Source organism: Microtus pennsylvanicus, chromosome 10 (assembly GCF_037038515.1).
Source record: "Microtus pennsylvanicus isolate mMicPen1 chromosome 10, mMicPen1.hap1, whole genome shotgun sequence".
Lineage (NCBI taxonomy): Eukaryota > Metazoa > Chordata > Mammalia > Rodentia > Cricetidae > Microtus > Microtus pennsylvanicus.
Genome location: NC_134588.1, coordinates 110,838,953 through 110,853,795, shown reverse-complemented (window position 1 = coordinate 110,853,795; position 14,843 = coordinate 110,838,953). Strand labels below are relative to the sequence as shown.

The 14,843-nt window shown below is 49.9% G+C and overlaps 1 protein-coding gene across 2 annotated transcripts in view; it reads left to right on the top strand.

The window, feature by feature from the left end:
- The window catches only part of Hhat (hedgehog acyltransferase), a 252,716-nt gene that overhangs the window by 41,429 nt on the left and 196,444 nt on the right, over window positions 1–14,843 (top strand). For both annotated transcript variants that reach the window (XM_075989510.1, XM_075989511.1), the window contains exons 5-7: window positions 3,929–4,123; window positions 5,041–5,262; window positions 12,664–12,832. In XM_075989510.1, coding sequence (XP_075845625.1) covers window positions 3,929–4,123; window positions 5,041–5,262; window positions 12,664–12,832 — 586 coding nt within the window. The remainder of the gene's footprint in view (window positions 1–3,928; window positions 4,124–5,040; window positions 5,263–12,663; window positions 12,833–14,843) is intronic.

Below are 14,843 nucleotides of genomic sequence, written 5' to 3'. Positions count from 1 at the left end.
TGATGAACAATGATACGGAAGTGTAAGCCTAATAAACCCTTTCCTCCCCAAGTTACTTTGGTCATGGTGTTTTATCACAGCAATTGAAACCGTAAGACAGTGGGCTTTAACAACCTGAGTCGGGAGGGGCGGGAGAGACGAAGCAGTGGCTAAGAGCACTCACTCCTCTTACAGAGGACCTGGGTTCAGCTCCCAGCACCCACAACCATCTGTAACTATTTCCAGGGGCTCGTGACTGTCTTCCGGCCTCTTCAGGCACTAGAGTGTACATGGCACACAGACATACATGCAGGCAGAGATTCATGCACATAAAATAAAGATAAATTGACCTGAAGAAACCCAAGACAGACATAGGGTATGACCAAAGCCCTGTGTACCTGTTCAGATCCCTGGGGACTCAGGAAAGAACTTCCTGGCCCATTTGATGACAGATTAGAAGCATTGTTTTGGGATAAGACATGATGCATTGCTATTTTTTTATTTTTGAAAACTTAAAAGTTCTGTCCTGGTTCATGGCAGGCTTCACACTTATGTATCTAGGAGGTGGACAAGTGCCTGAGCCATACCTAAGCACCTCAGTGTGGAGATGGGTGGGGGAGCGTTGCTCAGGCTCCGATTATGGACTTGACACTCTGGTGTCCCCGCCTTTCTCTGACCACCACTTCCAGAGTTCAGCCTGTGTGTGGAGACTATGGTGATGGTGTTGGGGCCTTCCCCTTCCTGTCCTGCTGTCCTTTCAGGGCTGGCCATGCTGTACCTGGGTTTTCATGATGTTTGGGGTGGGCGGGGATTCCAGTGTCATTTAACTTTAGTGGCATTCTGGCTCACACAGTTCTGGCAGTAAGATGGCGTGTCTGTCAACTCTTCTGCTTTGCATCCTCAGGGTGTGAGTGATGGGCAGGGTGAGGCAGTGCCAAAGTTGAGGAGTCCAAGGTCAGCGGAAGAGCATTTCCCATTGCTGTCTCAGGACAGCGCCCAGTACTGTCTGCCTGCAGGAGGCCTGTCTGCACGCAAAATGGCTGTCAAGGCCACCATCATGCCGCAGCAAACTCCCTGGGGCGTCGCTGGTTTGCGCAGCGCTGCTAAGAATTTCTGAAGGCTTTTTTTGTTCCAAGTTGGAGCAGCTTCTGTGTGTGGTGGGTTTCAAATGCAGCTCAGCACACAGGCTTTTCCCAAGCAGATCAAATAGCACTCACTCAGAGTGTGACTGTGTATGCATGTGTGTGTAGACATGCGTGCGCGGCCCCCATTGCACGCGCTGTAGGGTGTGTTGAAAAGAACCTTTTCCCCCACCATGTGCTAAATTAGTCTTTGGCGACCTCATTTCTGGAAATTGGACTCTGCCCAGAGGTGGGAGAGTTGGGGAAAATTTGAGGCAAATTTATGTGGCTGTTTTCTGTGGTTAGCAGGATGGAAAAAAACCGTAAAAATGAACTTCACATTTCTCTGGTTTCCTTGGAACGCAGAAGTGGCTGACTTAGTCTCACATTTCAGACGGTCTCTCGAGATGGAATATAGGGCTGTGGAAGAGGGGTGCGTGGGCAGCTGTTTAGAGGGGCTGGGACGGGATGGGCAGCCGCACTCCAGGCCTGTCCTGTGTCCAGTTCTCTCTGCTCTGTCTCTCTGGCCATGTGGGGACTGAGCGAACAGCTGACCCCGTGTGTGTCAGGGGATCCCTGCACCACTCAGCTATACTCTCAGCCCTGTTTCTACCTTTTGTTTTTAGACAGGCTCTTACTAAGCCGCCCAGGTGGATCTTCAGTCTGTGATCCTCTTGCCTCCTCCTCCTGAGGGGCTGGGAGGGGAGGTTCGGCCGCCAGGCTCAGCTCACCCTGTTCCCCAGAAGATCTAAGTTCAGTCATGTGACTTTGCAGTTTTGAAAAGTTTCTGAAAGCCATCATTCAAATGCATCACTCCGATAACGTTGCACTTTTTTCCTTTGGAGACAGTATCTCCTACAGCCTAGGCTAGCTACAGTCTCACTATCTAACCAAAGATTTCCTGAACTCCTTACCCCTTAGCCTCTCCCTGTGAGGATTAGAACGACAGGCATATGTCACTAGATCCATCTTGCAAAGCCCTGGGGCTAGAACATAGTGCCTCACGCACACTGGGCTAGCACTCAGCAACAGAACTACAGACACAGCCCAGGAGGAGCCCCTCCATTGCATGCGGGTACTAAGCGTGTCTCACAGTTCCAGTATACTCGCGGTGACCTTGTGAAATAATTACTGCTCCAGTGTTGTAAGCAAAGAACCGGAGTCACGGAGAGCTTATGTACCTGCTGAAGATCATACAGATGACGTGAAGCTTTAGACATTAAACTTTGCCGACACACTGCTGTTTAATATTAAAGCCTGGGGGCTGGAGAAGTGGCTCGGCGGCTAAGAGGTCCCAGGTTCAGTTCTCATTACTCAATGGTAGCTCACAACTGTCTGTAACTCCATCTCCTGTGAACACTGCATATATGTGGTATGCATACATACATGCAGGTAAGAAAACACTTATATACATAAAATAGAATGAATAAAAAACTTACTGCTTTTTTCTTTTTCTTATTTTTGGTAGAGTTAAGGATCACACCAAAGGTCTGGTACATGCCAGTCAAGCTCTCTCCTGCTGAGACATGCTCATTTCGACATTGTGGTCTTTCTCTTGTGTATGTTTAGTGTGTGTGGTCAGAGGACAACTTTGGAGAGTGGTTTCTCCCCTTCCACTTTCACGTGGGGATGAAACTCACAAGACTCGCGACATTGGTGAGAGGCCACTGAGCCATCTTGCTGGCTCTTTATTGCAGTTTAAGGACTCACTCATCTTTGTATGTATATATATCTCTGATGTCTGTGTGTCTGGCGGCTGCATCACTAGGGAGGTGGAGAAGTTAGAGGACGACCTTCACTGTTGGACCTCGGGTTCCACCTCACCGCTGTGTGCTTCAGGCTGACTCCCGCCTCTGTCTCTCACCTCTCGGTAGCATGCTGGGGCTACAGAGGCGTGCCAGCATGAATGGCCTTGCATGGGTGCTGGAGATTTGAACTCAGGTCCTCCAGCTTGCACAGTTATTGCACAGATGGCCTCCCCAGACCTAGTGCCATTTTAAAATAAGGATTTAGCACCTGGACACAGGAAGAGGCATCGTGGCAACAAACGTGTTAATCCACCGTTTTGTTAATCAGTAGAACAACCACCGTTTTGTTAATCAGTAGAACAACTAAGTTACTTGCTAAGTAAACAGAATAGTATTCAGAGTCTTTTAAAGTGGGACTAACATGTCAGTCAGGTAGAGATCTTGACATCACAAAAAATTGAGGAAATGCAATTTTTCCTGTGACATAAATTTAACTGTGAGTAGCATGCTAAAGGTGTCCCCACCTGTTGGCTTCATCTAGGCCACACTGTCATCTAAAAAGTTTACACTCAAGGAATGCAAAACTGAGTTATGAAAAGAAATTGGAAAAAAAGCCTCATGATCCTCAAGTAAGTTCACTGTTTTTGCCTTGGCTTGCATCCGCAGGAGTCCTCAGTAAAACCCACACTGTTGGATGCTCAAAAAAGATGTAATTTAATATTTGATTTTGAGTCTAAGACATCAGAAAGTCTTGGTGTAAAAACATCCCAGTTTTTTCTAAGGCTCCCAGGAAATGTTCGCGACTTTCATTCTCATTTTGGCGTCTGAAGGACTAATTGTCTGCAGGATGTGGGAATGACTGTCCCAGCTGGGGTTCCCTCCTCTGTCTGCTCAGAAGTCAGCCGAGCATCTCCCTGTTGTGGGATCCGGTCCGGGAGGCTCCGAAGGCAGGAGACCTGCCAGGCAGTGAGAACAGGGTTTGGTTCCTGGTCACCAGGGCCTGCCCTCATCCGCACAGTGCGTTCCTAGCCACGCTCACAAACTCACCTCCTGTGTTCTCTTTGGACCTCCCTTCTGCAGCACAGACCCTGGATCGTCATGGTCTATGGAATGTGGGCCTGTTGGTGTGTGCTGGGGGCCCCAGGTGTGGCCATGGTCTTTCTCCACGCCACCATCGCCTTCTGCGTGGCCCAGTTCCGGTCAGTGCTCCTGTCCTGGCTGTGTTCTCTCCTCCTGCTCTCCACCCTGAGACTGCAAAGTGTGGAGGAGGTTAAGGTAGGTGTCCCCCTCCTGCACACCTTACACAGGGCAGGGGAGGGTTCTGATCCTGTAGAAGTCAAGTCTCGTTTCACAGAACAGTAGCTTCTCCATGGGGCTCCGCCTGGTGGCCATTCCCGGTTATTGCACAAACTCGTCTGTGATGTCTGAGCCCTATGAGATTGTCCGTGGTCACCTTTTATCCCAGTTTGGATGTTAAGGGAGGATGACAAATGTCATGGGACCAGAGGGGTAGAAACAGACTCCTCCCCTCTCAATATTTTTAAGCCTGCCTGCTGAGTGCTCTGTGGTTTCCCACTCTCCTTCCTTGTGACACACAGCATCTACAGTGGCCCCAAGACAGTCAGCAAGTGTTTTTACTCAGTTGCTAGTATGGGCTTATTAATTATCCACTCAGAGAGCTAATCACAGAAGTACTTTGTGTAGAAAGTGAATAGAATGTTTTGCCTCCAGGTCACATACCAAGCCTTGAAGTATACCATGGAGTAGCATCTTGACAGGCACAATTTTTTGTCAGTTGAGTGTTTGGTGGAGGCAGACATTGGGCAAGAGGCAGTCTGTAAGACAGTTGAGTGGTTAGTTCTGCGTACAGCCTGCCAAGTCTCTTAGGGACCAAGTTTAAACTAGGTCCTGGTTCCGAATCTTGTATATACGGCCATAACATATTTCTTTTGGTGCCAAGGGTTGGACCTCGGTCCCAGATATACAGGGCACATTTTCTACAGCCCAGCTATGCTGCAGCTCCCATGGCCTGCTTCGGTTGCCAGTGGGGCTTCTTGATACTGCCCTGGACTCAGCTCTGTTTCACGGCTTCTGTCACAGGGGAGGCCATCGTCAGTTTTCCCCGGCCGGCTCCTGTGTCAGGCCAGGCTGGCTGCCCTCTCACCGACTGTCCACCCTTGTTGCATTTGCAGAGGCAGTGGTATGAGACAGACAGTGAATACTACCTGCTGCAGTTCACGTTGACTGTTCGCTGCCTGTTCTACACCAGCTTCAGCCTGGAGCTGTGCCGGCAGCCTGCGCCTGTGCCTGCCCAGCCGGCCTCCTCTTCCTTCCCGTGGCTGCTGGCCTACGTCTTTTATTATCCTGTCTTCCACAATGGACCCATCCTCAACTTCCCAGAGTTCTACAAACAGGTAGAGTCTTCTGGGGGACTTGATGGGTTCTGTGTAGGTCTCTCTCTCCTTCCTAGACTGTGAATTCTCACCCCAAATGGGGTTGCTTACTGAGTGGGATTCACAGAGAGTTTGGGAACGGTGAAAGGCTTCCAAATGTACGACCAAAAATCATTTGAAGTCTAATGGGTAATGAGTTGGCGGTGTTTCTGGCAGTGGTCACCCTTCTTGTGTTATTGTAAATGTGGGGTAGAAAATGGCTGGAGTGTGTTTGGGGCCAGTTTAGAAAGTGACATTATCCTATCCCATACTGCCCAGAACACCTCGCTCAGAGTCCAGGCTACCCTGTATTATGAACTGCAGGTTTTTAAGAAACAGAATGGTTTAATAATGGAAAACAAAGACTTTAATGTCTTCCTACATCATCCCTCCTGATATCAGTATTGAGTTAGTGTCTTTGGATCGGATTGCGTTAGAATGTTTGACTTTAGAATTTCCTTCCTGCCTCCCTCCCTCCCTCTCATCCTTCCGTGTGCGTGTGTGTGTTTGTGTGTGTATGCACACGCGTGCAGGCACACACATGCTACAGCATATGTGTGGAAGGCAGGGGACAGCTAGGAAATCGGCTCTCCCTGTCACCTGGAGGATCTAGCACTGAATTCAGTGTATGAAGCTTGTGAGCAAGTGTCTCTACCCACGGAGCCACCTTACCAGCTCAGTGTTAGATTTTAAAAGTTGCTGTTTGATTTGATGACTAGAATTTCCTAGTAAATCATTAAATACATTTTACAACAACTTCTGAAATGGTCCTAAGGATGCTTCTGTAAGCCTGTCTTGCTAGAGTAAGTTTTTCTCTAACCAGGGTGTGTAGGTATATCAAGCTTTTCTGATGACAAATCCTAAAGGTGTTTATTGTAAAACAATTATTTTGTATACATAGAGTTTTACCATCTATTAAAGATGCCTACTAATGAGATGGATTATTTAATTTACACAAGAATGAAGCCATGGCTGAGTATTCGACAAGACATGGGCTACCTTCAGTGGTTTCAGAGTTGATCAATATTTTGATTTTATTACCGTCAGTGCTCATTGGTGCCACATGCATCTCCCCACTTGGGTGTGCTGTGGATCTGAGCACAACCCCCAGCTAATCTCCCTAGACATATGTAAGGGGGTTTAACCCATGTGTTAGTACCTAAAACAGTGGTTTCCAAGAGTAATGGCCTCCACCAAATCACAGCCATCTTGAAGAAGAAAATAGTACAGACGCATATAAACATATATATACACAACACATGCACGTAACACATGTACAACATACAGGCACACATAGCACATCTATGTACACACAGATGTATACACAACACATGGATGCACATGTGTGCACACAATGAATGCCTACACTCACATATAACACATGTGTATACACACATGCCTGCATATGTGTGCAGCATACCTGTGCATGTACACACACACCACATTGCCTGCATTCATACAGAACACGCATGCATGCACTTAATACAGCGCACACACACACAACACATTGCCTACATTTGTACAGCACACATGCATGCACTCACATACAGCAACACATGGATGTTTTAGATTACTGTATAAATGACAGGTGAGTTAGTTAGGACACACCTCAGATGTGGTCCCTGGTCTGTAGCATGAGCACCATTAGGGACTTGAGATGTGAGTTCTCAGGCCCTACCCCAGGCCTATGACCGACCAGGGTTGGGGCTCAACATGGCTTGCCAGGTGCCCTGACTCTTGTGCTTGGGGAGGCTGGGAACCGCTGTCCTGAGTTTGTGTGAGGCGTGGGGTGGAGGCAGTGCTGGCCCAGGATTGGCAGACTCAGACCTTCCGCATCCTGCCTCTTGCATTTTCCTTGACACTGTGAATTTGGCTTCTTCCCAATTTTCCAGCCAATAACTTTTGAACTAAACCTCAGCCCCATCCCTCCCCTGGGATGGACAGTAATTCTTGGGGACGTAGACTAAAGCCACTCAGAGGAAAGAGACTCTCCCGAACTGCGTCATATGCATGGGGAGCTTTGCCCAGTGGGAGCTGCACTTCATCAGGGTGCAAAGCCCTTCTTTGCAGGTCTCACTTTTCATCTCTTTTCCAACACAGCTTTAGGATCCAACAGGGACAATGCAAGTGTGTAGTCAGGCCCCATGCCTGGTCCTCAGGAGCAGACTTTGAGGCTGTGGTTCACCCAAACCCTTAGCTAAGGACTGCCATTCCCTTGAGCATCAGTCTGGGGAAAATGGGTGGGCTCAGTCTGGGGGGGATGGGTAGACTCACCCTATAGGGGCTCACCCTGTAGGGGCTTAGTCTGGGGAGGATGGGTGGTCTCACCCTGTAGGGGCTCAGGCCCTACTTGGTTCTTACTTATTTCTTCTGACATGTTCCAGTTGCTGGGAGTACGGACTTTGGACAGGGAAATCAAACTTTCTCTCTCTCTGCCTGTATTCGTTAAGGCCATCCCAGAAAAATAAAATGCTCAGTAAGCCACAGGACAGAATAAACACTGAATAAAAGGCCAGGCGGAGTCTGGGGTAAGTGACTCAGTGGGCAGAGCACATGCTTTGCAAAGGTGAGACCTGAGTTCAGATCCCCTGAGCCCACATAAAGCCAGATGCGCAGTGCACACCTGTAATGCCAGGATCTGGTGGACTCCCTGCAAGTCTGTAGTCTGTGGGCCAGCTGGACCGCTGCACACACAAGTGAACAAGAGACCTTGTCTCAAAGTGGAAGGCAAGGACTTCTGACCTCTGCGAGTGTGCCATGGCATGTACACACAGAAACACACATCACACACATTCTACACACAAAGGACAAAAAGCCATGTGGTTTCTGCACATGCTGAGAGAGCCTGTGGGTGCTCTCCTCTTCTGCGATGAGGTAATCTAAGAGGGAAGGACCAGGAAGAGGGGAAGGTGAACGGCAATGGAAGAACTCAATGGAAGAACTCACTGTGTGAATGTGCAGAAGGAGACTTGACCACCAGGGGGCAGCAGCATCCCACGTGGAAATGGACTCAGAAGGGACAAGCCTACGTGGGATTCTGAAACCCCAAGTATTAAAAGAGAGGAACACCTCTGCAGATGACGTTACTCCAGTTTTTAGCACATACGTTTACGTATGCAAATGAGGGAAGCATGAAAGAGGCGTTTTCCATACTCTAAATCACGTGAAATAATTCAATCAACAAACAACACACTTTACCTCCTTCCTAGCCTGACCGCCTTACCAGGAAGGCCCTTTCCGGCCCGTGGAGTGTCAGGCAGCCAGGCTTCAGCTACTTTGCGGCTGTGCTTCTGGGGAGTTAAGAGCCTGAACTGCTGTGAGGCGGATCCAGCAGGGCCTGGGCAAAGCAGGGTGGCCTGCTGACTGGGGCCTCAGAGTCTCCCTCGAGCAGGGGCCTCTGCAGTGGGGACTGGATAGGGTGACAGGCAGTCTGAGTGGTGCATCCTGGGACTTTTCTTACCATGGGTCCCTTGGTATGGAGGCCAGCTCCAGGTTCATATCTCTGTTCTGTTTCGGTGAGCTACCTCGTTTGTGCCCCCGCTCCCTCCCTGTGGGATGGGAAAGTCTGCAGAGCCAGGGTTGTTGTGGGGAGCGCGTGGTCCCAGGAGGTGATGAGGCTTGAAGCTGGTATGCTGTCACACTCGCTGCTGTTGGGTTGTGATTGGTCAAAAGCCTGTGGCAAGTTCAGGGGATGTTTAGGCTACTTCAGAGCCCCTTTCCCCCATGTCCAGCCCGATGGGCACTCTAGCAGAGGAGTCTGAGCAGTGGCCGTCCCTGGACTCTGAAGAAGCCGTGGTGCTGGGCTATTGGAGGGACCAGACAATCACTGCAGGCAGGGGCAGGGCAGAGATAGGTGTTGGTGTCTCAGGCGCTGTGGATAGTCGGGCTTCTGGGTCTGGAGACCCCTGAATGACCTGACCATAGAGAAAAGATAAAGTCAGCCCTACAGCTTCTCGTGCATGTAAGCTCCAAACCCCGAGAGATGTTTGCTACCACCACAAAGAGAGTAGATGGAGGTAAAGATGGGCTCATGATAGGCAGGCTGGGTGGACGGAGGAAAGACAGACACATGGAAGGCAGGCTGGGTGGACGGAGTAAGGACAGACACGTGGAAGGCAGGCTGGGTGGACGGAGTAAGGACAGACACGTGGAAGGCAGGCTGGGTGGACGGAGTAAGGACAGACACGTGGAAGGCAGGCTGGGTGGACGGAGGAAAGCCAGCAGCATCATGACTGGTGCTAGAACTTAGTAGCTAGGGTGCTTACTTAGCATTCATGAGGTCCTTGAATCCCAGCCTGGGAGGTTGAGACAAGATGATCAGATGGTGAACATCAAGGACTGGGAGATAGTTCAGTAGTTAACATGCTTGCTGTGTGCGAATGGGGGGCTGGGTTTGAATCCCCATGACATGCAGAAGCTGGGCATGCCAAAGGACCTCTGCAACCCCGGTGCTGGGGGAAGGCAGTGAGTCTTGGGTGCTTGCCGGAGCAGTGTAGCCCAAATAGCAGCTTCAGGGGTGGCAAGAGACTCTGACTCTAAAAAAATACAGTCAGCAGTGATAGAGGAAGACACTGGGTGTTTGTCTGTGACTTCATGGGTGTGTACACACACACACACACACACACACACACACACACACACAACACACACACACACAGAGAGAGAGAGAGAGAGAGAGAGAGAGAGAGAGAGAGAGAGAGAGAGAGAGAGAGAGAGAAAGTGTGTTCAAGGCCACCTTTGGCTACATAGTAGATTTTGATATATTGCTTTAAAAAAAGATAAAAGACACAACCTTGTCACGCTGACTTGGTGTGGCAGGTATGAGGGTCTAGGGGATTCAGCTGTCTAGACAATGTACTGGTTTGTGGCAGCAGTGTGTGCCAGCTTGGCGGACTTCCTGGGAGGGGCAGTGTACATTGCTGGCCTTGCTGTGGGTGGCTGGGCTGTGGCCTCCAATGCTGGGTCTGAGTAAGCTTTCCACAGGGCGTAGGCGAGGGACTTCAGCTCTGAAGGGACACAGGTTAGGTCCATGTGTCCCTGGATCCTGTAGACAGAAGTCCTACAGAGGGACTGACAACATTGCTGGCCCTAGGAAAGGCCTTGTTTGCTCACAGGCACACGCACGACTCCCACGCAAAGGACGGGAACCTTTCATCTCTGACAACTGTCATCTTCAATCTTCAGAGAAAGGCGACATTCCCTTTTGTGCAATTTGCATGAAATGAGATTTTAAATTGTAATGCGTTTTAAAATACAGTTGGCAGACGAGTTAATGCGTGTTTTCCAGTAGAGTCTGAGCTTGAAATTCCCACCATGGCAGTTCCCAGGGATCTTAAGGTTGACAGTCCCCTCAGTTAGAAATGCCTCGAATGGATGGCTTTCCGTGCAGCTCTGAGGGTGGGGGCTGTGCAGCAGCCTGTCCCTCCTGCTGCAAAACGAGGGACAAATGGCTTCGAATAAAATAGACCCCATTACGGTGAAGTGTGAGCGGACCCTCAGGATGCTCAACCTTCCAGAAAGACAAATGACTGCTCGTGTGTGTGCGCAAGTGTGTGTACATGTGTGTGCACATGCCTGTGTATGCATATGTGTGTGTCTGTGTGTACTGCCTGCGGCTTGGGGACACCTCCAGATTGGCCTTTTGCTGAGAGGCAAGCTGGGAGGGTGAATTTTCTGCTATTGCCCGTCCATTGCCTCTGCTCCCCTGTTTGGGCCTGTACACCAGCAAGGTGTGGCACCCCAGATGCAGGCTGTGTTTCTGGGGACCTGGGCTGCAGGCCCTGTGCTCAGCACCTGTTAGAGTTCAGCTGGGTGAGCATTGCTGTCTGCCAACACAGTTATCAAGGCTGTCAGCACTTCCTCCAGATGGCTTGCTTCAGTGCACCAGCCACAGGGTGGCCACACAAGGCCCATCTCCATCCAGAGGGAACGTGGTGCCTCCTCATGTTTTCTCAGCTGTCGGTGTGGATTTTTAGTGGCTTCCCTGACCTGTGTAGGGAGGTGACCCCACAGCGAGGTGACCCCACAGTGAAGTGACCCCCACAGTAGGGTGACCCCACAGTGAGGTGACCCCACAGTGATGTGACCCCACAGCGAGGTAACCCCCACAGTAGGGTGACCCCACAGCGAGGTGACCTTACAGTGGTGTGACCCCCACAGTAGGGTGACCCCACAGTGAGGTGACCCCCATAGTAGGGTGACCCCACAGCAAGGTGACCCCACAGTGATGTGACCCCACAGTGAGGTTACTGCACGGCTAGGTCATTGTGGAGGTTTTTTTTTTTTTTGATGTCCTTACCCACATATCAACTTAAATGGGAAAATCTGAAATGCTGCAAAGTTCCAATGTCTTCTGTCTTTTGAAGAGAGTCTGGGCTGTTGGGGTGGTCTGGAGTCTGGGCTGTTGGGGTGGAATGGAGTCTGGGCTGTTGGGGTGGTCTGGAGTCTGGGCTGTTGGGGTGGTCTGGAGTCTGGGCTGTTGGGGTGGTCTGGAGTCTGGGCTGTTGGGGTGCTATGGAGTCTGGGACTGTTCAGAACCCCAAGGTCTGAAGCGCTCAGGTTGGATGATGACCATCCAGACGGTTCTGTGTTCCTATCGTAGATAATGGAGACACCCACCTCCCATTTGATGTGGGGCCCTGCTGTACCGCTGCCCTTGTTCTGGGATCCTCGAGGAAAGAGGACACAGCTGCACCCAGAGGCCACATAGCTGCTAGTGATGCTGCTAATTTTTTAAGTGTGCGGTGCTGGATTTAGTACTCACGTCTCACCACCACTATTACCCTTTTCACTTTGAGGAAATCAAGACCTGGGGGTTGGGTAACTTAGTCATGCAGCGGTATGGCTGATGCTAGAATCCGGTCTATTGTTCTACTACTGCTGAGCAGACACTTGTCCCCTCTGGGTATTTACTCTGCCTGTTTTTTGAAGGTAGACGGACAGACATCCCAAATTCTTCCATGTCACTCACACTCTGTGTGCCTTAGCTTATCTACTAGCTCAGGATGCGTGGGGATAGCCGGGGTGACCAGGACCCAAAGAGAAGCACAGTTTCAAAGGGCAGAGCATCTGAAATCCTGACCCAGTCCGCCTGCTTCAGGTCAAGGCTGAGGTAGAAGGATGCAGAATTTGGCATTGTTCTTGGCTTTAGGGTACCATGTTGGCACACCTCTTCTTGTTCTGGGGCAGTTTCCCAACTGGGATGTAACTTTCTTACTTAGGAAAATCGGGTGTCCTTAAGGCAAACAGACTCCCCTACCCTATCAGTAGAAACGACAATGGTGATTTGTACAAACCCCATCAATAACATCACGGGAGCAACGTTCTGCAAGGCTCAGGACCAAGCACAATCTAATGCCGCCTTCTCTGTTGTCCCCTCTTTAGATGCAGCAGCCAGAGCTCAGCTCTCCGAAGCAAAGCCTTTGCAGTCTAGCCAAGGGCCTGGGCCGCCTGCTCTGCTGGTGGTGGCTGGCTGAATTGATGGTCCACCTCATGTTCATGCATGCCCTCTACAGCAGCCCCCTCCTGGAGAGCATTTCCTGCTGGACCTTAGGTAACTGTGGGATCTGCCATCAGCAGGGTGTTTGGGGTGCAGTGACCCAGAGCCAACCTTATTCCTCTTGTGGCCAAGGTTTTACATGTGTGAGCTGTTTGGTGTAGTTGATGGAGAGAGGGCTGTGCCATGTGAACTGGGAGTCAAGGATGAGGGACTCCTTGGGCTGGGACTAACTGCGTATGGCAGGAACGACATCTTCACCAGAGGCAGCATCTCACGGAGCAGAAGAGAGTAGAGTTGCTGGCTGGGGCAGGAGGCTGTTCTGTGGGCTGGTGCTCTGAGACCCAGTCAGGCTATATTCCTCCCTTTTCCTGTGAGCTTCTGAGTTGTGTAGGCATGGGTTCGGATCCCAGCTCTCCCAGGCAAGGGTGGGCAGCCTTCAGTGGTACTTACACCTATCCAAGCACCTTCCTCTAAAAAACAAGGCTTGCCTTTGCAGAGCTATTTTGAGGGCTCAGGGAAATGGCAGGCCTCATGATGTGTCTACACATACAGTAGATGGTGTATGTGTGTGCATGTGGTGTGCACATGTCCTGTAGATACAGTTAATGGTGTATGTGTGTGCATGTGGTGTGCACATATCCTGTAGATACAGTTAATGGTGTATGTGTGTGCATGTGGTGTGCACATGTCCTGTAGATACAGTAGATGGTGTATGTGTGTGCATGCAGTGTGCACATGTCATCCTGTAGATACAGTAGAGAGTGTATGTGTGTGCATGCAGTGTGCACATGTCCTGTAGATACAGTTAATGGTGTATGTGTGTGCATGCAGTGTGCACATGTCATCCTGTAGATACAGTAGATGGTGTATGTGTGTGCATGCAGTGTGCACATGTCCTGTAGATGCAGTAGATGGTGTATGTGTGTGCATGTGGTGTGCACATGTCCTGTAGGTGCAGTAGAGAGTGTATGTGTGTGCATGTGGTGTGCACATGTCCTGTAGATGCAGTAGAGAGTGTATGTGTGTGCATGTGGTGTGCACATGTCCTGTAGATACAGTAGAGAGTGTATGTGTGTGCATGCAGTGTGCACATGTCCTGTAGATACAGTAGATGGTGTATGTGTGTGCATGTGGTGTGCACATATCCTGTAGATATAGTAGAGAGTGTATGTGTGTGCATGCAGTGTGCACATGTCATCCTGTAGATACAGTAGATGGTGTATGTGTGTGCATGCAGTGTGCACATGTCCTGTAGATACAGTAGATGGTGTATGTGTGTGCATGCAGTGTGCACATGTCATCCTGTAGATACAGTAGATGGTGTATGTGTGTGCATGCAGTGTGCACATGTCCTGTAGATGCAGTAGATGGTGTATGTGTGTGCATGCAGTGTGCACATGTCATCCTGTAGATGCAGTAGATGGTGTATGTGTGTGCATGCAGTGTGCACATGTCCTGTAGATACAGTAGATGGTGTATGTGTGTGCATGTGGTGTGCACATGTCCTGTAGATACAGTGGATGGTGTATGTGTGTGCATGCAGTGTGCACATGTCCTGTAGATACAGTAGATGGTGTATGTGTGTGCATGCAGTGTGCACATGTCCTGTAGATGCAGTAGATGGTGTATGTGTGTGCATGTGGTGTGCACATATCCTGTAGATACAGTTAATGGTGTATGTGTGTGCATGTGGTGTGCACATGTCCTGTAGATACAGTAGAGAGTGTATGTGTGTGCATGCAGTGTGCACATGTCATCCTGTAGATACAGTAGAGAGTGTATGTGTGTGCATGCAGTGTGCACATATCCTGTAGATACAGTAGATGGTGTATGTGTGTGCATGTGGTGTGCACATATCCTGTAGATGCAGTAGAGAGTGTATGTGTGTGCATGCAGTGTGCACATGTCATCCTGTAGATACAGTAGATGGTGTATGTGTGTGCATGCAGTGTGCACATGTCATCCTGTAGATACAGTTAATGGTGTATGTGTGTGCATGTGGTGTGCACATGTCCTGTAGATACAGTAGATGGTGTATGTGTGTGCATGCAGTGTGCACATGTCA